Here is a 25,635-nt window from a genome sequence, read left to right as displayed (position 1 = left end):
TTAATCATCGAATATCTTCCCTTTAACAGGTTCCAGGATTGCAGTAAAATTAAGTATAAGTTAAATCTATCACACGCATGCCAGAGATAGATTCACTTCTTTCCATGATCCTCTTAAATATGTCCCCAACATGAAGCATGTGGCTAAGAGTGTAGACACGCCTTGGTATCTGGATCTGAAGAATGTGTTGCGGTTTCGGATTCTCTCTCTCATTGCTCTCATCAAGTTTCAAAATATCATCGATCTGAGCACAACGGATGCCACCTTCAATATACAAAGCGCAATGAAGAGCAAAGGCTGGATACTGGCAAGTGGGAATATGTGGAAAGCATTTTGCTCCATTAATGTATAGTCCACATCCTATGGGGTCGATGACATGAACGTCAGCCTTCTTCAGGATGTCTCCGAACATGTACGTGCTGTCAACTCGATACTGAAGAAACTTGGCATCAATGTTCTCCAACAGGCCAATTGTCATGGCCTCCATATCCCCACCCGTCAGTCCTCCATACGTCTTGAACCCTTCTGTTTAGAACATCCTGATGGATGCTTTGTCGTAAACATCCTGCTGGTTTGTGGCCAGAAACGCCCCTGTGTTACACAACCCGTCTTTCTTGGCTGAGACATAAACATGGTCGAAGTAGGAGAACATCTTCAGGGCAATGTCTTTACAGGACATGAGGCTATATTCCTTGTCGCGTGTCTTGATGAAGTAGGCACTCTCTGCGAACCGACATCCGTCCATGATCAAGGGAATATCAAATGTTTGATAGGTCTTGCCATTGAGACTGGCTGTCCTGCTTGGTCTGTACTGGCAACGACCAACACAACGATTGCACCTTCTGGCCCGATCGTTTCCAGTTCCTCCTTGAGCCTCCCATAGTCAATGTTCTTTCTGGACTTCCATTGCATGGAAGATCTACAACCTGTAAACCATTAATATCAGCATTTCCACATGTTGTGGAGAATAAAGTGCTACTGAAAATGGTCATTCCGGGCTTAGACAGAATGGAAAATAATAGACGTTCTACAGCCCTTCCTTGGTGAGCAGGAAGCCTGTATTGTAATCCCGTCAGAGATTTCACGCAGTCCTCTAACTTCTTGAAGCTGCGTGATGAGAAGTAGCCCTCATCTGCTTGCATCATCGCTGCCCACTGATGTTGACTCATGGCCCCGGTATCTGAACCAGTTGGTAAATCAAAAATCACGTGACGACTATCAAGTTTGAATGGATTCGAACCGCTGTCTTTCAGTATTTTTATCCGTTCTTCCCTTGTCAGGAATGTGAGGGGTTCCACCATCTTAATGCGGAATGGTTCCATGAATGACATCTGTAATTCAGAAATACATTGCTTTATCCATACAGTCAATACTGTCATATGTCTCATTGAAAACAAAAATATAACATATCATAATAAACATTTGAATGTCATGATCATGTGAGTGTATGAATATATTTACATCATGAAAAACGTGGAAAATGACACACTCTGTGTTAAGGCGTCATTGTTTATTTGCGAAAAGAACAGTTAAAATAACAAGCAAGTATCCCTACATCTGACTGCCTCGACATTCTGTCAGTCATAGTGTCCCTACATGTGACTGCCCCGACATTCTGTTAGTCACAGTGTCCCTACATCTGACTGCCCCGACATTCTGTCAGTAACAGTGTCCCTACATGTGACTGCCCCGACATTCTGTTCGTCACAATATCCCTACATCTGACTTCCTCGACATTCTGTCAGTCATAGTGTCCCTACATGTTACTGCCCCGACATTCTTTTCGTCACAATATCCTTACATCTGACTGCCCCGACATTCTGTCAGTAACAGTGTCGCTACATGTGACTGCCCCGACATTCTGTTCGTCACAATATCCCTACATCTGACTGCCTCGACATCCTGTCAGTCACAGTGTCCCTACATCTGACTGCCCTGACATTCTTTTCGTCACAATATCCTTACATCTGACTGCCCCTCTTATCATTTTTCAATAGTTTCTTTTCAATTTAACAATGTGAATTAAGATGTTCACTGTTTACAAATCTCACCTCGTAAAAGTGTAATCTGTGTGAGTGAGGTCACGTGGTGGAGGACAAAAAGTTGATTTATCCTGTTTCCCTCTTGAAATAAAAGTGTTAATATTGGTCACATTACAATACTAGTCTGACTCAAAAGGTGACAAGCACATACCTCGCCTGACAGTTATTGTTTCCATGAGTTCTGTCTTGCGAAATCACGACCGTTAATTACAAATAGTGTGACGATGACCGCCACAGCAGGGTTGAGTTCAAGCTGGTACCCATGTACGCATTGATGGAAGAACGCAAAGTATCACGACCTTTAATTAAAACTATTGTGTTAATGACCGTCAAGTATGGTGTGTAAAACAACGTTTTATGTTGAAATCCATGCATGCACTGAAGGAAGAACGCAAGGTAAATAACTCCAGCATCAGAGGGACCAGATTGTTGTGAGTGTCCCCACATAACATTGGGTCTCAAGTGGTTGTGAAGTGCCCCGTGTATAACATTGTGTTACAGATTGTTGTTAGTGTCCCCGTGTAACATTGTGTCACAGATGGTTGTGAATGTGCCCGTGTAACATTGTTTCACAGATGGTTGTAAGTGTCCCTGTGTAACATTGTCTCACACATGCTTTTGAGAGTTACCTTGAAACATTGTGTTACAGATGGTTGTGAATGTGTCTATGTAACTTTGTGTGACAGATGGTTGTGAGTGTCCATGTAGAATATTGTATCACAGATGGTTGTAAGTGTCTCAGTGTAACATTGTCTTACACATGGTTTTGAGTGTACACATGTGCCATTATGTCCCAGATGCTTGTGAATATTCCAGTGTAACTTTGTGTGACAGATGGTTGTGAGTGTCCATGTATAACATTGTATCGCTGATGGTTGTAAGTGTCTCAGTGTAACATGGTGTCACAGATGGTTATGAGTGTCCCCATGTTACATTGTGTCACAGATGGTTGTGAGTGTTACCTTGTAACATTGTGTCACAGATGGTTGTGAGTGTTACCTTGTAACATTGTGTCACAGATGGTTGTGAGTGTTACCTTATAACATTGTGTTACAGATAGTTGTGAATGTTCCCGTGTAACTTTGTGTCACGGTTGGTTGTGAGTATGCCGTTTAACATTGTCTCACACATGGTTGTGAGTGTTACCTTGTAACATTGTGTCACATATGGTTATGAGTTTCCCCGTGTAACATTGTCTCACACATGGTTGTGAGTGTACACATGTGCCATTGTGTCCCATTTGGTTGTGAATGTTCACGTGTAACTTTGTTTCAAAAATGGTTGTGAGTGTTCCCGTGAAGCATTGTGTCACAAATGGTTGTGAGAGTCACCGTGTAACACTGTGTAACACATGGTTGTGAGTATCCGCGTGTAACGTTGTCTCATACATGGATTTGAGTGTACATAAGTAACGTTGTCTCACACATGGTTGTGAGTGTACACATGTGCCATTGTGTCCCATTTGGTTGTGAATGTTCATGTGTAACTTTGTGTCAGAAATGTTGTGAGTGACCCCGTGTAACATTGTCTCATACATGGATTTGAGTGTACATATGTAACATTGTCTCACACATGGTTGTGAGTGTACACATGTGCCATTGTATCACATATGGTTGTGAGCGTCCCCGTGTAACAATGTGTCACAGATGGTTGTGAGCATCCATGTATAACATTGTATCACATATGGTTGTGAGCGTCCCCGTGTAACATTGTGTCACAGATGGTTGTTAATGTTCTCGTGTTGCTTTGTGTCATAGATGGTTGTGAGTGTCCATGTATAATATTGTATCACAGATTGTTGTGAGTGTCCCTGTACAATATTGTCACACAAATGGTTGTGAGTGTTACCTTGTAACATTGTGTCACAGATGGTTGTGAGCGTCCCCTTGTAACATTGTGTCACAGAAGGCTGTGAGTGTCCCCACGTAACATTGTGTCACAGATGGTTGTAAGTGTCCCTGTGCAACTTTGTTTCACAGATGGTTGTGAGTAGGTTTACAAATGTAGGTTTACATTCACAAAAGTTATACCTATCGGTTAGAGATCCATTAGTGAGACACCTACTAGTTAGACACCCATGTGTCAGACACCACTAGTTAGTCACCCACTAGTCAGACACCCATCAGTCATACACCCACTAGTTAGACACCCATTCGTTAGACACCCACTAGTTGGACACCCATCAGTCACACACCCACTAGTTAGACTCCCATCAGTCCCACACCCACTAGTTAGACTCCCATCAGTCACGCACCCACTAGTTAGACTCCCATTCGTTAGACACCCACTAGTTGGACACCCATCAGTCACACAGCCACTAGTTAGACTCCCATCAGTCACACACCCACTAGTTAGACTCCCATTCGTTAAACACCCACTACTTGGACACCCATCAGTCAGACACCCACTAGGTAGTTGCGAGTCTGGCGATGGTGTACTTGAAGCAGCCCTTGATCCTGGCAACGTGCTCCTGCGTCGCTCCCATTTGCAACATGCCAAATGCTGTTTAGCAAATTTGTTGACAACTGACTATCATTATTTTTTGGGTGTCGTTTCTTTTGCCCTTAAGTTTTCATAGGGTCTTCTGCGGCTGTCAAATATGTAATTTTCATTTTTTTAAAATTTAAAATATACCAATATGATAATATATATATATATATCTTTTATTTATCATATTGAAATATAATCATGGTAGTATCTGACAACAGACAGCCACCATTCATCCACATCTTTTGATACACCATGCACCAATTAACCCTTAAATAACAAAATAGATTTCAGTGATTTTCTTTTGTTCTTGACTCTAAAATCTGAAGACATGTCCATTCCACTTTTGTACTGATTTCCAAAGCTCCATACGAAGAGAGAGATATTGCTTGGTTCAATAATGTACCACCAAATCCCTGTCTCAAAGACTAACCATAATCCTTAATACAATCAAGGAAGGACTTTCTTTATATTCAGATAAAGTATTTGAGACAAGTGGAATTAATACCATGTGGATGTTTGACTTTTTGCAATCTCAGAAAAGAACCAAGTTCCATTCTGTAATAACATTTGATTTTTCAATTTTGTACACCACTATGCCAAATGACAAACTTAAGGAAAAACTTCATTACTTGATCCATGGGGCTTTTGATACAAAACGTGGTGAACACATATACAGTTACGTATCTATATTCAGAGGTTCAGGACAATTTGTGAAAAATGAAAGCAACTGCAATCTGAAATTTACTGAGAAAACAAGATGTGAAATGCTGTACTTCCTCATCGATAACATCTACGTAGAATTTGGGGGTAAGACAAGGCAAGAAGTAGGCATCCCTATGGGCACCAATTGTGTTCACCTTCTTGCGGATCTATTTCTTTATGCATATGAATCGGAATTTCTGTTCGGATTGGCCAAGTCAAAACAAGGTAATTTGGCCAAGAAGTTTAACTTAAGCTTCAGGAAAATCGATTTTCTGATATCATTCAATAACAATCAAATAGCCAATTTCTTTCCGCTGGTTTACCCACCTGAACTAGAAATAAAGGAGACCGGTGAGACCGCTGTTTCATATCTAGATCTATGCATAAAGATTCAGAGTGACAAAACGCTCTCCACAAGAATGTATGACAAGAAGGATGACTTCAACTTTCCAATAGTCAACTTTCCAATAGCCAACTTTCCCTTCATGTCGAGCAATATTCAAGCAGCTCCAGCCTTTGGTGTTTACAATTTCCTTGTTTTGATTTGTACTGTATGTTCCCATATTTTTTCAGGTGAACAGTCGACTTTGTGATGAGTGCCACCGTTGGGGAAGGATACGCTCAACTTTTCACCAACACCTGGTATCATCACTATTTGATAGTGATTCAGAAACACATGCTTATGATATAGTCGGTATCATACAATCGACTCTGATTTATGCAGAGATTTCTATTGGATATGGAAAGGGTTCTGTCGCTTTATTTTATTTAGAAAATTGTATTATGATATCTAGTTGATGACATAATTTGCCTGTGCCTGTTTCTATTACAATTTCATGAAAACATTTGTCACCTCCCTCATGCTCATGATATCAATCACTGGATTGTCTGGTACAGACTGGATAATTTACAGGCCGCCGTCACATATCTGGAATATTGCTGATTGCGACGTTAAACAACAAACTAAGAAGAAGAAATAGCTTCACAATCTTTTTCCGAATAATAGCTTCAAGCATTCAAGTTCAACGTCTTCCCAGTGACTGAAGGCCCCAGAATACGGTCCAATCCAAGTTTTAATCATCGAATATCTTCCCTTTAACAGGTTCCAGGATTGCAGTAAAATCAGAAGAAGTTAAATCTATCACACGCATGCCAGAGATAGATTCACGTCTTTCCATGATCCTCATAAATATCTCCCCAACATGAAGCATGTGGCTAAGAGTGTAGACACGCCTTGGTATCTGGATCCGAAGAATGTGTTGCGGTTTCGGATTCTCTCTCTCATTGCTCTCATCAAGTTTCAAAACATCGTCGATCTGAACACAACGGATGCCACCTTCAATATACAAAGCGCAATGAAGAGCAAAGGCTGGATACTGGCAAGTGGGAATATGTGGAAGGCATTTTGCTCCATTGATGTATAGTCCACATCCTATGGGGTCGATGACATGAACGCCAGCCTTCTTCAGAATGTCTCCGAACATGTACGTGCTGTCAACTCGATACTGAAGAAACTTATCATCAATGTTCTCCAATAGGCCAACTGTCATGGCCTCCATATCCCTACCCGTCAGTCCTCCAGACGTCTTGAACCCTTCTGTATACAACATCCTGGCGGATGCTTTGTCGTAAACATCCTGCTGGTTTGTGGCCAGAAACGCCCCTGTGTTACACAACCCGTCTTTCTTGGCTGAGACATAAACATGGTCGAAGTAGGAGAACATCTTCAGGGCAATGTCTTTACAGGACATGAGGCTATATTCCTTGTCGCGTGTCTTGATGAAGTAGGCATTCTCTGCGAACCGACATCCGTCCATGATCAAGGGGATATCAAAGCTGTGACAAATCTGTGACAGGTCTTGGATATTGGACATTGAGACTGGCTGCCCTGCTTGGCTTGTGCTTGCAACGACCAACACAACGATTGCACCTTCTGGTCCCATCGTCTCCAGTTCCTCCTTGAGCCTCACACAGTCAATGTTCGCATTGAAGAAACTTTCTGGACTTCCAACGCATGGAAGATCAACAACCTGTAAACCATTAATATCAGCATTTCCACGTGTTGTGGGGAATAAAGTGTTACTGAAAATGGTCATTCCGGGCTTAGACAGAATGGAAAATAAGAGATGTTCTACAGCCCTTCCTTGGTGAGCAGGTAGCATGTATTGAAATCCCGTCAGAGATTTTACGCAGTCCTCTAACTTCTTGAAGCTGCGTGATGAGAAGTAGCCCTCATCTGCTTGCATCATCGCTGCCCACTGATGTTGACTCATGGCCCCGGTACCTGAATCAGTTGCAAAATCAAAAGTCACGTGACGACCATCAAGTTTGAATGGATTCGAACCGCTATCTTCCAGTATTTTTATCCGTTCTTCCCTTGTCAGGAATGTGAGGGGTTCCACCATCTTAATGCGGAATGGTTCCATGAATGACATCTGTAATTCAGAAACACATTGCTTTATCCATACAGTCAATACTGTCATATGTCTCATTGAAAACAAAAATATAACATATCATAATAAACATTTGAATGTCATGATCATGTGAGTGTATGAATATTTTTATATCATGAAAAACGTGGAAAATGACACACTCTGTGTTAAGGCGTCATTGTTTATTTGCAAAAAGAACAGTTAAAATAACAAGCAAGTATCCCTACATCTGACTGCCTCGACATTCTGTCAGTCATAGTGTCCCTACATGTGACTGCCCCGACATTCTGTTAGTCACAGTGTCCCTACATCTGACTGCCCCGACATTCTGTCAGTAACAGTGTCCCTACATGTGACTGCCCCGACATTCTGTTCGTCACAATATCCCTACATCTGACTGCCTCGACATTCTGTCAGTCATAGTGTCCCTACATGTTACTGCCCCGACATTCTGTTAGTCACAGTGTCCCTACATCTGACTGCCCCGACATTCTGTCAGTAACAGTGTCGCTACATGTGACTGCCCCGACATTCTGTTCGTCACAATATCCCTACATCTGACTGCCTCGACATCCTGTCAGTCACAGTGTCCCTACATCTGACTGCCCTGACATTCTTTTCGTCACAATATCCTTACATCTGACTGCCCCTCTTATCATTTTTCAATAGTTTCTTTTCAATTTAACAATGTGAATTAAGATGTTCACTGTTTACAAATCTCACCTCGTAAAAGTGTAATCTGTGTGAGTGAGGTCACGTGGTGGAGGACAAAAAGTTGATTTATCCTGTTTCCCTCTTGAAACAATTACAATAATACAATACTAGTCTGACTCAAAAGGTGACAAGCACATACATCGCCTGACAGTTATTGTTTCCATGAGTTCTGTCTTGCGAAATCACGACCGTTAATTACACATAGTGTGTCGATGACCGCCACAGAATGGTTGAGTTCATTTAAATGTCATGATCCCGTGTGTGTGTGTGTGAATACTTTTATATCATGAAAAACGTGGAAAAAGACACACAATGTGTTCGGCTCTCATTGTTTATTTGCATTTAAGAACAGTCTAAAGTGTAAGTCTAAATAACAAGCAAAATCCTTCCCTGTATATTTACACTTCAGTAGCCTGTCCCATTCCCTCTGTCACTTTACAGGACTTCGATAGAAGTCAGAATATCCTTACATCTGACTGCCCCGTGACTCTGTCAGTCACAATATCCCTACATCTGACTGCCCGACATTCTGTCAGTCACAATATCCCCACATCTGACTGCCCCGTGACTCTATCTGTCACAATATCCCTACATCTGACTGCCCGACATTCTGTTTGTCACAATATCCCTACATCTGACTGCCCTGTGACTCTATCTGTCACAATATCCCTACATCTGACTGCACCTCATGTCAGTCTTCAATAGTTACTTTTCAATTTAACAATTTGAATTAAGATGTTCACTGTTTTCAAACCTCACCTCTTAAAACTGTTATCTAAGTGAGTGAGGTGACGTGGTGGAGGACATTAAGTTGATTGATCCTATTTCCCTCTTGAAATAGAAGTGATAATATTGGTCACATTACAATAATAGTCTGACTCAAAAGGAGACAAGCACATACCTCTCCTGATATTATGTAAGTTTTGTCTTGCGAAATCACGACCTTTAATTACAAATAGTGTGACGATGACCGCCACAGAATGGTTGAGTTCAAGCTGGTACCCATACGCAGATTGATGGAAGAACGCAAAGTATCACGACCTTTAATTAAACCTATTGTGTCAATGATCGTTAAGGAAGAACGCAAGGTAATTAAATAACTCCAACATCAGAGAGACCAGATTGTTGTGAGTGTCCCCACATAACATTGGTTCTCAAGTGGTTGTGGAGTGCCCTGTGTATAACATTGTGTCACACATGGTTGTAAGTGTCCCCGTGTAACATTGTGTTACAGATAGTTGTGAGTGTCCCCTTGTTACATTGTGTTACAGATGTCTGTGAGTGTATATGTATGTCATTGTGTCACATATGGTTTTTAGTGTCCCCGTGTAACATTGTGTCACATATGGATGTGAGTGTCCCCGTGTAACATTGTGTCACATATGGATGTGAGTGTCCCCGTGTAACATTGTGTCACAGATGGATGAAAGTGTCCCCGTATAACATCGTGTCACAGATGTTTGTAAGTGTCCCCGTGTAACATTGTCACACATATGGTTGTGAGTGTCCCCGTGTAACATTGCATTCAGATGGCTGTGAGTGTCCCCATGTAACATTGCATTCAGATGGCTGTGAGTGTTCCAATGTAACATTATATCACTGATGGTTGATAGCGTCAATGTATAACATTGTATCACAGATGGTTGTGAGTGTCCACGTGAAACATTGTGTCACAGATGGTCATGAGTTTCATCATGTAACATTGTGTAACAGATTGTTATGATTGTCACCGTTAAGATTGTGTAACAGATGGTTATGATTGTCACCATGTAACAATGTGTCACATATGATTGTGAGAGTTTCCGTTTTGAATTGTATTATATACAGTAATAGGTGTTCATATGCAACATATATTAAAGATATTTGTTTTCTCGCATAACATGTGTTCCAGATAGTTGAGCGTGTAGCATTATGTTGAAATCACTGATTGTCAACCGGACGGCCACAGCGTTAAGATGAGATTTCCAAAATTGAAAAGTGAAGGTTCACCCAGTAAATTCGTTCGTGCAGAACACAAACTAGTTAGACACCCTCAAGTAATAGACCCACGAGTTAGACACCCACAAGTCGGACACCCATTTCTTTGACACTCATCTGTCTGACACCAATTATTAAGACACCCGTCAATCAGACAACCACTAGTTAGACACCCTCTAGTCAGATATACCCACTACTTACACACCCATCAGGCAGACACATACTATTTAGAAACCAACCAGGCGACACCAACTAGATAGACAACCATAAGTCAGACGCCCACTAGTCAGACACCCACTAGTTAGACACTAACTAGTCAGACATCCACTAGTTTGAGACCCATCAGTCAGACACCCACTAGTAAGACACCCGCTAGTAAGACACCCACTACTAAGACACCCATCAGTAAGACACCAACTGGTTAATCACCCACCAGTCAGACACCCAATAGTTAGACACTAATTCGTCAGACACCCAATACTTAGACACCCATCAGTAAGACACCAACTGGTTAATCACCCATCAGTCAGACCCCGAATACATGTAGTTAGACACTCATTTGTCAGACACCCAATACTTAGACACCCATCAGTAAGACACCAACTGGTAAATCACCCATCAGTCAGACACCCACTTGTTAGACACCCATCAGTCAGACACCCAATACTTAGACACACATTCGTCAGACACCCTATAGTAAGACACCCATCAGTCAGACACCAACTGGTTAATCACCCATCAGTCAGACACCCAATAGTTAGACACACATTCGTCAGACACACAATAGTTAGACACCCATCAGTAAGACACCAACTGGTAAATCACCCATCAGTCAGACACCCAATAGTTAGACACACATTCGTCAGACACCCAATAGTAAGACACCCATAAGCAAGACACCAACTGGTAAATCACCCATCAGTCAGACACCCACTAGTTAGACACTCATTCGTCAGACACCCACTTCTTAGACACCCACTTGTTAGACACAAATAAATCAGACACCCATCAGTCAGACACCCACTTGTTAGACACCCCTCAGTGAGACACTTACTAGTTAGACACCCACTAGTTTGACATCCATCAGTCAGACAACCACTAGTTAGACACCCACTACTTAGACACCCATTACTCAGACACCCACTTCTTAGAAACCCATCAGTGAGACACTCACTAGTTAGACACCCATCAGTTAGACACCCACTACCTAGACACCCATAAGTCAGACACCCACTAGTTAGAAACCCATCAGTCAGACATCCACTAGTTAGACACCCATCAGTCAGACACCCACTAGTTAGAAACCCATCAGTCAGACATCCACTAGTGAGACTCCCATCAGTCAGACAAGCACTAGTCAGACAGCCACTTGTTAGACACCCATCAGTGAAACACCAACTTGCTGGACACCCATCAGTCAGACACTAAAATGATGGACACCCATTAGTCAGACACCCATTAGTTAGACACCCACTACTTCCGCCATTCAGACACCCACTAGTTAGTCACCAACTCGTGAGAAACCCATCAGTCAGACACCCACAAGTTAGACATCCACTAGTCAGACAACCATCAGTCAGACACACACTCGTTAGACACCCATCAGTCTGACACCCAGTAGTCAGAAAACCACTAGTTAGACACCCATCAGTGAGACACCCACTACTCAGACACCAATGAGTCAGACACCAACAAGTTAGTCACCATGAGTCAGACACCCAGTAGTCAGACACCAGCTAGTCAGACACACACTAGTTAGACATCCAATAGTCAGACAACCACTGGTCAGACACCCCTCAGTCAGACATCCACTTGTTAGAAACCCATCTCTCAGACAGCCATTTATTAGACACCCACTAGTTAGACAACCATCAGTCAGACACCCACTAGTCAGACAGCCACTTGTTAGACACCCATCAGTCAGACACACACTAGCTAGTCACCCATAAGTCAGACACACACTATTTAGAAACCCATCAGTGAGACACCCATCAGTGAGACACCCACTACTCAGACACCCATTAGTCAGACATCCATTCATGAGACACCAATCAGTGAGACACCAACTTATGAGACACCCATCAGTCAGAAACCCACTACTCAGACACCTATCAGTCAGACACACACTAGTTAGACACTTACTAGTCAGACAACCACTTGTTAGACACCCATCAGTGAGACACCAACTACTCAGACAACCACTAGTGAGACGACCATCAGTCAGAGACCCACTATTGAGACTCCCATCAGTCAGACAACCCACTAGCCAGACACCCACAAGTTAGACATCACCTTGTTAGTCATCGATCAGTCAGACACCCACTTGTTAGACACCCACTTGTTAGACACCCCTCAGTGAAACACCAACTTGTTAGACACCCATCTGTCAGACATCCATTTATTAGACACCCACAAGTTAGACACCCATCAGTCGGACACCCACTAGTCAGACAACCATCAGTGAGACACCCAATAGTTAGTCACCCATCAGTTAGACAACCACTAGTTAGTCACCCACCAGTCAAACACCCACTAGTTAGACACAAATTAGTCAGACACCCACTAGTTAGTGACCCATCAGTCAAACACCCTCAAGTTGGACATCCACTTGTTGGTCACGCATCAGTCAGACACCCACGAGTTAGACACCCACTAGTCAGATAACCACTAGTTAGACACCCATCAGTTAGACACCCACTTGTTAGTCACCCACCAGTCAGACTCCCACTAGTTAGACACCAATCAGTCAGACACCAACTAGTAACACGCCTATCAGTCAGACACCCACTAGCTAGACACCCATCAGCCAGACACCCACTAGTTGAACACCAATCAGTCCGTCACCTACTAGTTAGACAGTCACTTATCAGACTGTGAGGTTGGTGCTTTAGAGGACAAGATCCACATCTGTAAGGGAACAGCTTTATAGCGTTCTACTCAGAGAGGTGAAATGCCATCACAGTCTATGTGCATTTGTCATCCAAAGTTTGTCAACACATATAATGTTTATTCCCATGCTTAACAACCTGTTTCTAACCATCACTTTTGATCTCCTTCAAGTCTGCCTCTGCTTGGATTATCTTCTCACGGTTTACATGTTTAACCTTATTTCATTTTTTTTATAAATGTGTAAAAATGAAGGTAAGCGTTGTCAGTATTGCTGGGGCAAGGACAGTATAATGCACCACGTCAAGAGCTGCTTCTGTCACTCAAACTCAAAATCTTGGACTCTCCGTGCTATTTAAGGAGGATCTATAAGTGAGTCCTACACACATTGGCAGAAGCCATGGACTAGCCTCCATATGTCTGCCATCTCGGGAACACCTGGCGACATCACGAAGCCAGACTCCTCTTTTTCTTCATGTGCAATGTATGTATTTCAACTTATATATTTTGATGTTTTTTTTACAAGATTGTACCATGTTTTCTTATGTATACACAGCAATACATAAATTGTATTAATCCATAAATATTTAACCCGATCTTCCTCATCGGGAATAGCCCATTATAACCCTGAGTTAACAGTCGAGTTGCCGTGCACTCCATCATAAATTTGTTTTGTAGAGCTGTCTATTAATGGGAAATTACAAACATGTGGCAGCTGCAAAAAAACAGGTTCCTTAATAAATGTCAATGTACTCACGAATGTCCAGTGTTGAGAGCTGGCTGGTAGTTGGTGCTTTTAGATAGGATAGATCAAGACAGATCAAGTTGATACGATGCAAATCAGGTCGTAGAAGGCCGAGAAGCGCCCTCGTCTCGCTCTGAAATTGATACAGCCAACCTCTCCCTCACTATCAGTGTGCGAGCTCAGCCTTTGCTACCGCTCATAGACAGGTTATAAATAGATTCAATGCTAAAGGTCCCCATAGTGACGTCACAACCCCTGTCACAGGAAGTAAAAAATCCTTGGCTCTACACCTACCTCATATAAAACCTTTTATTACAAATCCTATATGAACATGTAATGTTTTCATATATTTCCCATTTCCACATATGTCCATTTATCAAAATAATACCTAAATATAACCCATCCATGGATTGTAGAGGCCGTGAGAACATGTTTATTGAAGTCAGGTAACCTCAAAATATTCTCTCGCAGGGTAGAAGTCATTCACAAAATGGGGCCAATTCCTATGTTTCCTACAATCACTGATCACTAAGCTTACTATATCCAACCTAAAATAGGTGGAGCTACAACTGTAAACATGTTTTTAATTGGATAAAAGACAGTCCCCAGTTTCCCCCTCGGAAAGAAGTCCCACACAGAGCGGCCAGAAACATAAATAAATCTGGCACCTTACTGATAGCATCACATTCCAGTGACATATATGTTACTTTAGGGCAGCTCCACACCGTTTGTTTAAATTTGTGTTGACTGATATGTCATTGATGGTCTAATTTGTATGTCAGGGGTCTAAACTGATTGTTTACAGGTTTTGGTGTTTGACATTTGGTTCTTTCTGTCTTAGACTGTCTGGACATAGTTTGTCAGTGTTATCACACTGAACAGACATATGAGCTTAAATAGATCAGAACTTAAATCTCAAATATGTATTGTTTTTTTTAGTTTTAATTAGGGAAAGTAACCCTTCACAGCCCCGGAAGTTGTTAAGATTTTAGTCACGTGCCCTCTATCAGTAAAATGATTGGCTCAAACCTATCGTCTGCTGTAGCAGTATACTACTGTAACTGTTGCGGTGGACGATTACTTTTGGATTATACCTTGGCTATTGCATTTTTATGTTCAGTCATGGCTAAATCATGTGTTTCGTTTGTTATTTTCTTGGAACTCACTTGGAATGCCTTTTACTAACTATTTATCTTCATACAACTTCCAAGTAACACCACTGGAGATTTGTCAAGAAAGGTATGAACATATTGGAATTCTGGCGCCTCTAAAACTAATGAATTTTTCAGTGGAAAATAATAAGAGTACATTTGTACCAATAAGGCTTGTGTATGCATTAATATTTTATAGAACTTTAAACGCTTGTAGAATGTTGCATCTTGTGAATGTATGTGCATTTATGCCATCCAAAAAGTCAGAAGAAATAGAAACAAAAGAATGAATAATGGTATTCCTCCTGAGAAAAAATGTATGATCGTATCATAATGTTGCCCATGTCGTCCCTGTCAGGTATGCATACAGTTGGGACAATTTTTAAAAAGATGATCCTCATCATGAACCCTTATTATCTAGGTGAAAAGCATTAATATCCTGTGAATATATTTCGTAACATGGAAAATTAATAAAAGTAGAAACCTCTGATTAAAAACTCCAGTTGACAGAGTCTATAGAGTGAATATGTCATCTGCTAGCAAATTGTCTTTACTCTTTGTAGGAGGCTTGTTTTTTTACGGGAAAAGATATCAATTACAAAATTGAGGCTCAAGACGGGACTGCTGTAACATTTAGATTAGATTGCAAACCTCGGACCTGGTGGTCTTTCGGGATGCCATGAGCTCTACCTACACTACTGCCTGGAACGTAATTCACGCGTGGGTTACATATTGCACACGCGTGTGCCATGCATTGTCGCATTGTCGCATTGTCGCCCTTCGAAAACTAAGCAAAAGTGTCAAAATTAACCAAAGCACGATAATGCAAGAATACGACAACGCGACATTTTGCCCATTTGTCGCATCGTCGCGCTTTGAATAATCTCTTATATTTTATCAAAGCGCGACAATGCGCCGCACTCAGCAATACTACAGCTATATGACGGCTGTCTGTAAGCAATCGAGTCTGGATCAGACAATCCAGAGATTGACAACATGAGCATCGATCCACGCAATTGGGATCGATGACATGCATCAACCTAGTCAGCGAGTCTGACCACCCGATCCCGTTAGTCATGGATTGCTGCAGACCTATTCTACACCGGATCTTCACGGACCGAAAGGGCTTTTGAAAGAGCTGGTCCAGAAAGGGCTTTATCGTAAAGGGTTAATATCGTAACAATGTGTGCTTAAATTTGAAGTCCTCTGGTTTTGCCGAAGAACATTGCAACAATGTTATATTGTCGGTATTTGCCGGCTCTCGCTCACATACGTTTCCCCACTCATACTCAGTTACGCAAAGAAAAATAGTTCTTTGAATATATATGTATAACATAATCTAGAAATATATCAATATAATTTACAAACAATATTTGGGATAAATCAGATCTTAAAAATAGGTTTCGGGAAGGTGAACGAAAATATAAACATGACCTTGATGCACCGAGGCGAGGTCAACCTTCAAGCGCGGTTTTTGAAAACACCCCAACGCTTGAACCCTCTCACAGCACTAGCAAATTGGGAATATCACCGATTTATGAATGTGTTGCTTGTGTTTGGATAATCGCATACCAGTTCTAGACTAGAGATATTTCTAGGATAAAATATGACTAACACAATTTGAAGCAGCAATAACAATTGTATTGTAGAAAATCATCATTCAGAACAGTAATATGCGAATTTACTAATTCAACAAAAAAGTCCTTGACCTCCCAGAGGGACATTTCTTGACAGGGGGTCATTCGTCCAGTATTCGATCAACAACATTGGTTACAACTTTAAGGTGACGACGGCACAGACCGTTTAATACGGGATATGACCTCCATGAGCGGCAATGCATTTCGAATGCGGCGTCGAACTGAGTAGACAAGCGTCCTCACATCGACCGCAGGTATCCGATTCCATTCCTCACGGAGGGCAACGATCAACGCTTGTCTCGCGAAGGGAGGATGTTGACGTTTCCGAAGACGACGCCCCAGCTGGTCCGATATGTTCTGTGGGTGACCGATCTGGTGATCGAGCTGGCCACAGCAAAACAGTCACGTTGTTGGCGTTGAGGAAGTCTCTAGTAATACGGGCTTTATGGGGTGTGGCGTTAACTTGTTGGAACACCGTGGATTGTTGACGCTGGATGAAAGGAAGAACCACTGGCCGTAAGATATTGTCATGTAGCGTTGTGCTGTCAGATTGCCTTCGATGATGAGAAGTTCCTTCTTCTCGTCCCCGCAAATGCCGCCCGAGACCATCACACTTCCGTCCCCGTAAGGTTCAACCTCCTGGACACAACAAGAAGCCAGCCGTACGTTCACCACATCGTCGATAAACTCGCGCCCGCCCATCAGGTTTGAAGAATTGGAACCTGCTCTTGTCACTGAACAGAACTCGCCGCCATTCCCTTTGTTGCTATCGCTGAGTTTGCCTGCACCATGTCAATCTGGCACGTCGATGTTGACGGGTCAAGGTCATTCCCTTGAAAGGGCGATAAGCCCGGGGACCATAATGTCGTAGTCGTCTGGTCACTGTTTGTCTGCTGACCGGATGTCCTAAGCTGTTAGCAGCTGATGACGTCACAGTAAGAAATCTGTTCCTCAGATGAAGTACCCGTAAAAAGCCATCATCCTGCGGGGTCGTGACCTTTGGTCTGCCACTCCGTGGTCTGTCTGCGGTTCTGCCAGTCTGTCGGAGACGTGCGACCAGTCTGGAGATTGTCATCTTGGAGCAGTTCATGTTAATGGCAACTGCTCTCTGTGTCTCTGTGGCTCTCTCCCTCTGGACAGCGGTCAGTCTTGGCATGTTCGTTGGTGCAAAAACATCGCAACCAATGATAGGGAACAGATCCGTGCGTAATTTATACCCGGAAATTGCAGGATAATTTTGGGAAAGAATGTTTTAAAAAATTGCTGAAAAACACCAATATCTCCCAAAATTCGCAAGGCACGTGCTGTATTCGTGAGATGTGTTCTTTACTGTTTTTGAACAGGTTGGTATTTTTGTTTCAAAGTTGCAAATCAGTTAATGTTGGTAACGTTTCTTTTGGCCCTCAGTTTAAATTGCTGATAAATGCAGGTATTAAAAAGAAAATAGAAAAACGAGTTGTTCATAAACACCGATCAAGAATTCGGGGAAACCCCGGAAAGTAGTTCCGGCAAAAGTTCACACGATCAATTTCACAAAAAATTGTTCACATCGTGTGAACTTTTTTTGTCCATTGACAGGTGTGTGAACTCCAAATATCAGATCACGTGACTGCCCCTTCAGCTAATCAGCATGAAAGAAACAGTGTAAACTTCAAAGTATGAAATTATTCTCTGTTGTTGTCATTTTTTATTTACATGATCTATGTATAAGCTATACACTCTCCAAAACAAGTATGGGATCATGAAATATGAATGGTATGATCGGTGGTTAGAAAAAAAGATGACCTGCAGAACACACACACACACTCACACACTTACACTAACAAACACACATATTGATCCTATTGAAAAGCAAGTACTAAAGCGATCCGGTACACACACACATACACATGCGCGCGCACACACACACACATTAGTCATATTCAAAAGCAAGTATTAAAACACTTATATATCAAAAATACTATTCATAGGATAAAGAGCCAGTTCATATTCAGACAATCAAATTAAATCATACATTCGATACAAAAGTATACAAGCGAAAACTATCATTTTCTATTTTTAAAAATGAAAACATCAGTATCATATATATAGCTTGTATTTATCATAATGAAGTATAATCATGGTAGGATCAAACAGCAAAATGTTTTGACACACCGTGCACCAATTAACATTGAAATAACAAAATAGATTTCAGTGATTTTCATGTCTTATATTTTTCAAAATTGCATTATGACATCTTGTTGATGACATAATTTGTTTGTGCCTGTTTCTTTTACAATTTCGTGAAAAATTTCTTACTTCTCTCAGTTATATACCTGATAAACACTTACACGTGTTGTTGTCAAAATTCACAACATTTACTGACAAAATTTCCGTTGCATGAGACGTTTACATTTCGCGTACCGTATCGCCTTACCGCTGTTCGGAAATGTGTGCCTATGACATAGCCTGATCGGCGGTACTACAACTTAGATATGGGTTCGTATACTATGAAAATCTACCTAATCTTTAAACGTGTATTCTTCAAATATCAAGGTCAACACTTTCAGTACCGACTGCAAAACGTCAACAAAGCGACATGGGATGAACGATCAAGTTGATCTCCACGAACCACTTCGAACGACAATCTAGTGATTAACTATACAATATAAGCAGTCGTGGTCATCCCTGAATCACTGAAGCACCGAACATGTATTTCCAGACATGACAATAGGTAGAACATTGTTCAGGTGAAAATATGTATACTGTTCATACACCAACGTGATCGTTGCTGATAGAGGTGAAAGCTAAACTGGTTAACCGTTTATAGATTTGATAGTAACGTGCACCGCTTGTATCGCGCATACTAGTTTAGGGTTGGACCGTCCTGGTCAGCGCGCGTAGCGGGAGTTCGTAGATCGATGGTCATGATATCATTCACTGGATTGTCTGGTCAAGACTCGATTATTTACATACCGTCATCATATAGCTGGGATATTGCTGAGTGCGCCGTTAAAACAACTAAGAAGAATAGCAACACAATCTTTTTTTCCGAATAATAGCTAATAAGAAAACATGCGAGGTGTCTTACCAGTTCCAAGCATTTAAGTTGAGCGTCTTCGCAGTGACTGAAGGCGCTAGAATACAGGTCCAAACAAAGTTTTACTCATCAAATATCTTCACTTTAACAGGCTCCAGGATTGCAGTATAATCAGAAGAAGTTAAATCTATCACACGCATGCCAGAGATAGAGTCACGTCTTTCCATGATCCTCTTAAATATGTCCCCAACATGAAGCATGTGGCTAAGAGTGTAGACACGCCTTGGTATCTGGATTCTCTCTCTCATTGCTTTCAAAGTATCATTGAACTGAGTACAAGGGATGCCCCCTTCAATATACAAAGCGCAATGAAGAGCAAAGGCTGGACTGGCAAGTGGGAATATGTGGAAAGCATTTTGCTCCATTAATGTATAGTCCACATCCTATGACATGAACGCCAGCCTTCTTCAGGATGTCTCCGAACATGTACGTGCTGTCAACTCGATACTGAAGAAACTTATCATCAATGTTCTCCAATAGGCCAATTGTCATGGCCTCCATATCCCTACCCGTTAGTCCTCCAGACGTCTTGAACCCTTCTGTATACAACATCCTGGCGGATGCTTTGTCGTAAACACACTGCTGGTTTGTGTTACACAACCCGTCTTTCTTGGCTGAGACATAGACATGGTCGAAGTAGGAGAACATCTTCAGGGCGATGTCTTTACAGGACATGAGGCTATATTCCTTGTCGCGTGTCTTGATGAAGTAGGCATTCTCTGCGAACCGACATCCGTCCATGATCAAGGGGATATCAAAGCTGTGACAAATGTTTGACAGGTCTTGGATAGTGGACATTGAGACTGGCTGTCCTGCTTGGCTTGTGCTTGCAACGACCAACACAACGATTGCACCTTCTGACCCAATCGTCTCTAGTTCCTCCTTGAGCCTCCCACAGTCAATGTTCGCATAGAAGGAATTAGCATATCTAATCCAAAATACTTGCACTGATGTAATACAGCTACATCCCAAAACAATTAAATTATTTCTGCTTCTTTTCGCTGACGATATATATAGTTATGTTCTCGAGCAACATATCTGGCTTGCAAAAGCAAATACATGTATTAGAGAGTATTTGTGACGGGTCAGAACTTACTGTAAATATGGATAAAAACCAAAGTTGTAGTTTTTAAAAATGGTGGTAACATATTCAGAAAAGAAGAATGGCTTTACAGATGTAAGCCCGTAGAAGTTGTTCCATTTTATAAATGCTTAGACATGTTTTTTACAAGTAGTTTAAGTTGGACAAGGAATGCATATAACATGTCATTGCAAGGCAAGAAATATTTTGTAGGCATTGGAGTCCTGGACAATATTACATATGATGTTTACTTAAAAATATTTGATACAAACATAAGCCCGATTCTATTGTATGGATAAAAAAAATTGGGGCCTAGAACATTTGGATGTTGTTTAAAAAATACATTTAAATGCATGTAAATAGTTCTTGGGTGTAAAATCCATCACAGATAATGCAAGGATATATTGTGAATGCGGAAGTTTTCCCATGTATATCTATAGTAATTTTAAAGGTTATTTAATACTGGGTCAAGTTATGAAATATGCCATCTTCAAGACACCCTAGAAAATGTTATCTGATGCTTCTCTCCGACAGCCATGGGAAACAAAATTGGGCATCAAAAGTTAAAAACATATGGAATGTGGATATGGTTATATTTGGTTTCATCAACTTATAGTTATGCCACAGCATTTCTTCTCCCGTTTGACTCAGACCTTAAAAGATATGTACATCCAAAAATGGCATGGTTTCTACTCCAGTTATAGAAAAGCAAATAACTACACCGTATCTCAGACGACTTTTATACTAGAACCTTATCTATTAAGTGTAAGTTTCCATAAGTTTACAACAACTCTTTCTCGATTTTGTTGCGGCTCTCATGATCTATTTTTTTTTACACAGGCAGATATGAAGGTTTTGCATGAGAACATAGACTTTGTAGGATTTGTAAAACTGATTGTATTGAAGATGAATATCAAAAGATGTGTATGTCCAGTGTATAATGATTTATGAACAAAACATCTAAATAACAACTTCTTCCACAACCGAAACGAATTTGGTAAATTATTGATTGTACAGAAAGTTTGAGAAATTTATCAATGTTCATTCATGCTATGAAACGAAGAAAATGATTGAACTTGTAACACGCCCTAGACAGTGTACTATAGGATTTTGACCTCATTCGTACCATGAATAAAGACTGATTGAGATAGCAGAATATTAGACAATTCTTTTGATAATGATAACCGTTATCCCAGTAGTTTCTCCAGATTCCCGATGGTTAATGCTGACTCGATCGCCGACAGACAAGGGCGACGTCATTATTGTTTGTAAACGCTGTAATAAGTCCCTTCTTGATCGTTGTTATTTGTATCTCTATCCGTTTATGCTAATAATTCACCAATGTATGTAGGTATTGTTGAAGTTGACATATAATACGCTGTAATAATGCTTCAGTCAAAATAAGACTGTAAAGATAAAAAAAAATAATTGGATGGACAATTCAATAGGCGCATTTTGCATTTACCGTTTCGCCCAGTAGCTGCCTTGAGAAATGTAACATAGCAGCACAAAGTTATGGGAAAGGCATTGTTTGTATTGTTTGTATTACAGTACGCTCAATCCAAAGTAGACTACGTTTATGCGGTGGGACTATACATGTCTCCGAGTAATATGGAACTTAAGATCGGTCAAGTGATAGGTTATAATAATAAAATTGTTATTGCTACCGATCAACAAAAAACAGGTATAAATTCAGATATTAACACCGAATTAATAACGCAAACAAACACAGGCGAAACGGGAATAGTCAAGCCACAAATATCTACTGACACTCCTACTAAAGCACAACCACAAGTGCCACTGCATATTGTAGCTAAAAATCAACAACATATCGATGAAAAAACAGCGCTTATAGCAGGTGGAGCCGCGGCTGGTTTACTCATGATTTGGTTAAATAGTTCTTAGCGGATACGTACAACAGCCCTCCAATTGCTACGATCAGTGCCCACAAGTTTTGATTAAGCCAAGTGGTGGTCTTAGCTAATAAATTCAAGAGCCGGGAAACAATACTCCCTATTATAGACGTGGCTTTCCCAGCGAGCTTTCCCAGTGCTGAACCTAATGCTTTTAAATGCTTTTTTATCCCCTCTTTTATACTGTACCACCAGTTAAAACGAAAGTCAAAGTCGATATAATAAATCCCAATGCGGTTAAAATACTGGCAATGGTTATACTCTGTTCTCTGAACAATGTTTTAATTTTATTGGCCAGTGTAGTGTCATCGTTGAGGACTTGATCGATAGTTTCTCGAATTCGACTGATTTGTGAACGAAGAGCCTTTCTATTACTGGAAGCCGCTTCGACGCAGGCCGATCTTTCGTCTTCTAAGTTACACAATCTTTCTGCAACGCGACGTCTACTGAACTCATCACCCGCCTGTTCAAGTTTTGTTTTCTCATAAGCTATATGCTTGTCGAGTTCGGATAGCTTGGCTACATTATTGATTAGTTCTCCCCGCATTGTTTGCATTGCCTTGTTAAGACCTTGTAATTCCCTAATACTGAACTCCGAGAATGGTACACTTACCGTGGAATTATCGTAGTAGGTATCCAAGATTTCTCCTAGCCCGTCCGAGGCCACCTTCGAACTTTCTTCCAAATTATAGTAGAGTCATATCCCTGGAATCCGTGACCACTTTGTTCCTACCTTTTTTTTATGATGGATTTGTTTAACTGACATGTTCAGCTAAAAAATTAGCCCCCATGACCCTCTGGAAAATGACGGCTAACTCTGCCAGAACGCAAAATTCAAAATGGCCGTCGATGCCATTTTTAATAGCATGAAATAGTATATCTCTGGAAGAATATCAGCCACAGACACATATAAGTTGTCTAATTCCACTAATTTGAACATGATAAATCCATTGGAATGGTTATTTTTTACATTAGAAGCAATTCTGACCTTGGATTCCAAGATGGCCGCCGGCTGCCATCTTGAAAAACAGAACATATCATATCTCAAATACTAGATGGGCTACAAGAACAAATGAGGTGTCTTATCAAACTAATTTTAACATGATAAAACTATTGGATTGGTTAATTTTATTAATATTAATCTCTATTCAAAATGGTCACCATATATGAAATCATTTGGATGTTTGAAATACTTACAATTTTATGAGGAGTAATACTGTACTAGGAACTACAGAACGCAAGTAAAAAGATGCTTTGGAAACTTCTTACACTTATTCACTACATGAGTCATTGCATGAGCTCTCATCACTGCCGTCATCAAATAGATAGATCACTGTCATTATCGTCTGCTGGTGAGATTGCAGGTAAGGTAATTGTTGAAGGTAAAGCAGGCTGAGTGTGACGATCAGGCAGGTAAAAGGCCGGCATCACAGTGCCAACCATGACCTATTGGAAAGGGGTGCAAGTATGCCAAGTAGTTTGCCTGTTCCAAGTGATGGCGGAGACTGTCTGAATCAGGTGCAAGTCTGATGGTGTTTTTTTCTATTGTGCTTTCCATTTGGATGCCCTGACTTCTCCCAAACTTGCACTTTTGGAATCACAATAGACATGACGAATTACAAATCGTTCCGAGTCCTCTATGACTTCTTGTGTGACTGGAAGCTCTCTACCACAAATTATTATCATTCAGAATGCTGGGTGCGATGTACAATACTCTTCTTGATAATCCCATAGAAACCAGAGTTATGGTCACATACAGTAACCACATGAATTGGTATAATGCATTCTGCCATTTCCTCGTCACACAAGCGTCTAGCAGAGATCAGTTGGTGTTTCTTTTTGATACACATCAGGTGGTTTTTTTTAGCAACATATGGACCATTGTTTCATAGAAGAGGTACAGACATCGAACACCACGCTTGAAATGTTTTCCTTGGAGTGCTTGATCTACAGACCCTTCTGCAAATACACCTGCTGCCACTAATACATCAGAAATCCCGGAACCCTTAAACCTCTTGTAAATGGCATAGATGAATGACATTTGGAAGTGGAAGGGTGCAATGAATGGCAACATTTTGCTGAACTGAACCGCCTTCTCACTTTTCAACTCCAGCACGAGCAAGTAGACCGGATAATAACCTACAATGATTGCGAAAGCCATCTTTTTTTCATAAATTGACTTAGCAAGTTTGCACATCACATCATAGAGGATGGTCTTACTAGGCGGGTCAGAATATGTCATGTGGTATATTGCGCGGCTCTTCTCTTGTGGTTGTGACATGTTAGCTTGAAACCCTTTTTAACCAGGCACTTGCTGTTCTTCTGGCTTTGGTCTTGAGAGGTCATCTTGGGCCCTGGTCAGTGCATGAATAACACCACGTGTCCTCTGAGTAGATGTGTCCAAAAGAATACTGTTGTTTTCTGTCTCTGTCCTGATGGGTGGCTCTCCACGCTTAACTGTCTTGTATTGATCAATCTTCTGCATTTCACTTCCAAGATCCTTGAGAGAGGCAGAGAGAGATGAGTTTTTGCACTGGGAACTGGACGAGTTTCATGACGTTCCGAATCAAAAGATTCTGGTTTAATAAACATCACGTTGGTTGATCAGCACTAGTGAGTGTGTCACTCTTGAAGTCATCATTGTCTACTATAGCCAGAGCAGGTTTGCCTTCAGCAAGCTCGAAAGGACAATTCAATGAATGCTTTAGGTCAGTCGCTACCCAGAAATCCCGCAGCAAAATAACATATTTGTAGCTGATGCCCAAACCATCTATGTGCATTACATC

The 25,635-nt window shown here is 41.2% G+C and overlaps 1 protein-coding gene and 2 pseudogenes across 1 annotated transcript; all 3 read right to left on the bottom strand.

Annotated features, from left to right (window-relative positions):
- Window positions 1-1,331, bottom strand: LOC139442488 (tryptophanase-like; annotated as a pseudogene).
- A 4,976-nt stretch (window positions 1,332-6,307) lies between these two features.
- Window positions 6,308-14,080, bottom strand: LOC139444092 (tryptophanase-like). Its single transcript, XM_071224999.1, has 2 exons — window positions 14,001-14,080; window positions 6,308-7,669 (listed from the first exon to the last, which is right to left on the bottom strand). The coding sequence occupies exon 2, from the start codon at window positions 7,667-7,669 to the stop codon at window positions 6,308-6,310; it is 1,362 nt and encodes a 453-aa protein (XP_071081100.1). The 5' UTR covers window positions 14,001-14,080.
- Window positions 14,081-19,917: 5,837 nt separating this feature from the next.
- Window positions 19,918-23,868, bottom strand: LOC139442202 (tryptophanase-like; annotated as a pseudogene).
- Between the last annotated feature and the right edge of the window lie 1,767 nt (window positions 23,869-25,635).

Source organism: Haliotis cracherodii, unplaced genomic scaffold, assembly GCF_022045235.1.
Source record: "Haliotis cracherodii isolate W230 unplaced genomic scaffold, xgHalCrac1.p SCAF_5, whole genome shotgun sequence".
Lineage (NCBI taxonomy): Eukaryota > Metazoa > Mollusca > Gastropoda > Lepetellida > Haliotidae > Haliotis > Haliotis cracherodii.
Note: the sequence above shows the minus strand (reverse complement) of the source record. Positions and strands in the feature narration are given on the sequence as shown.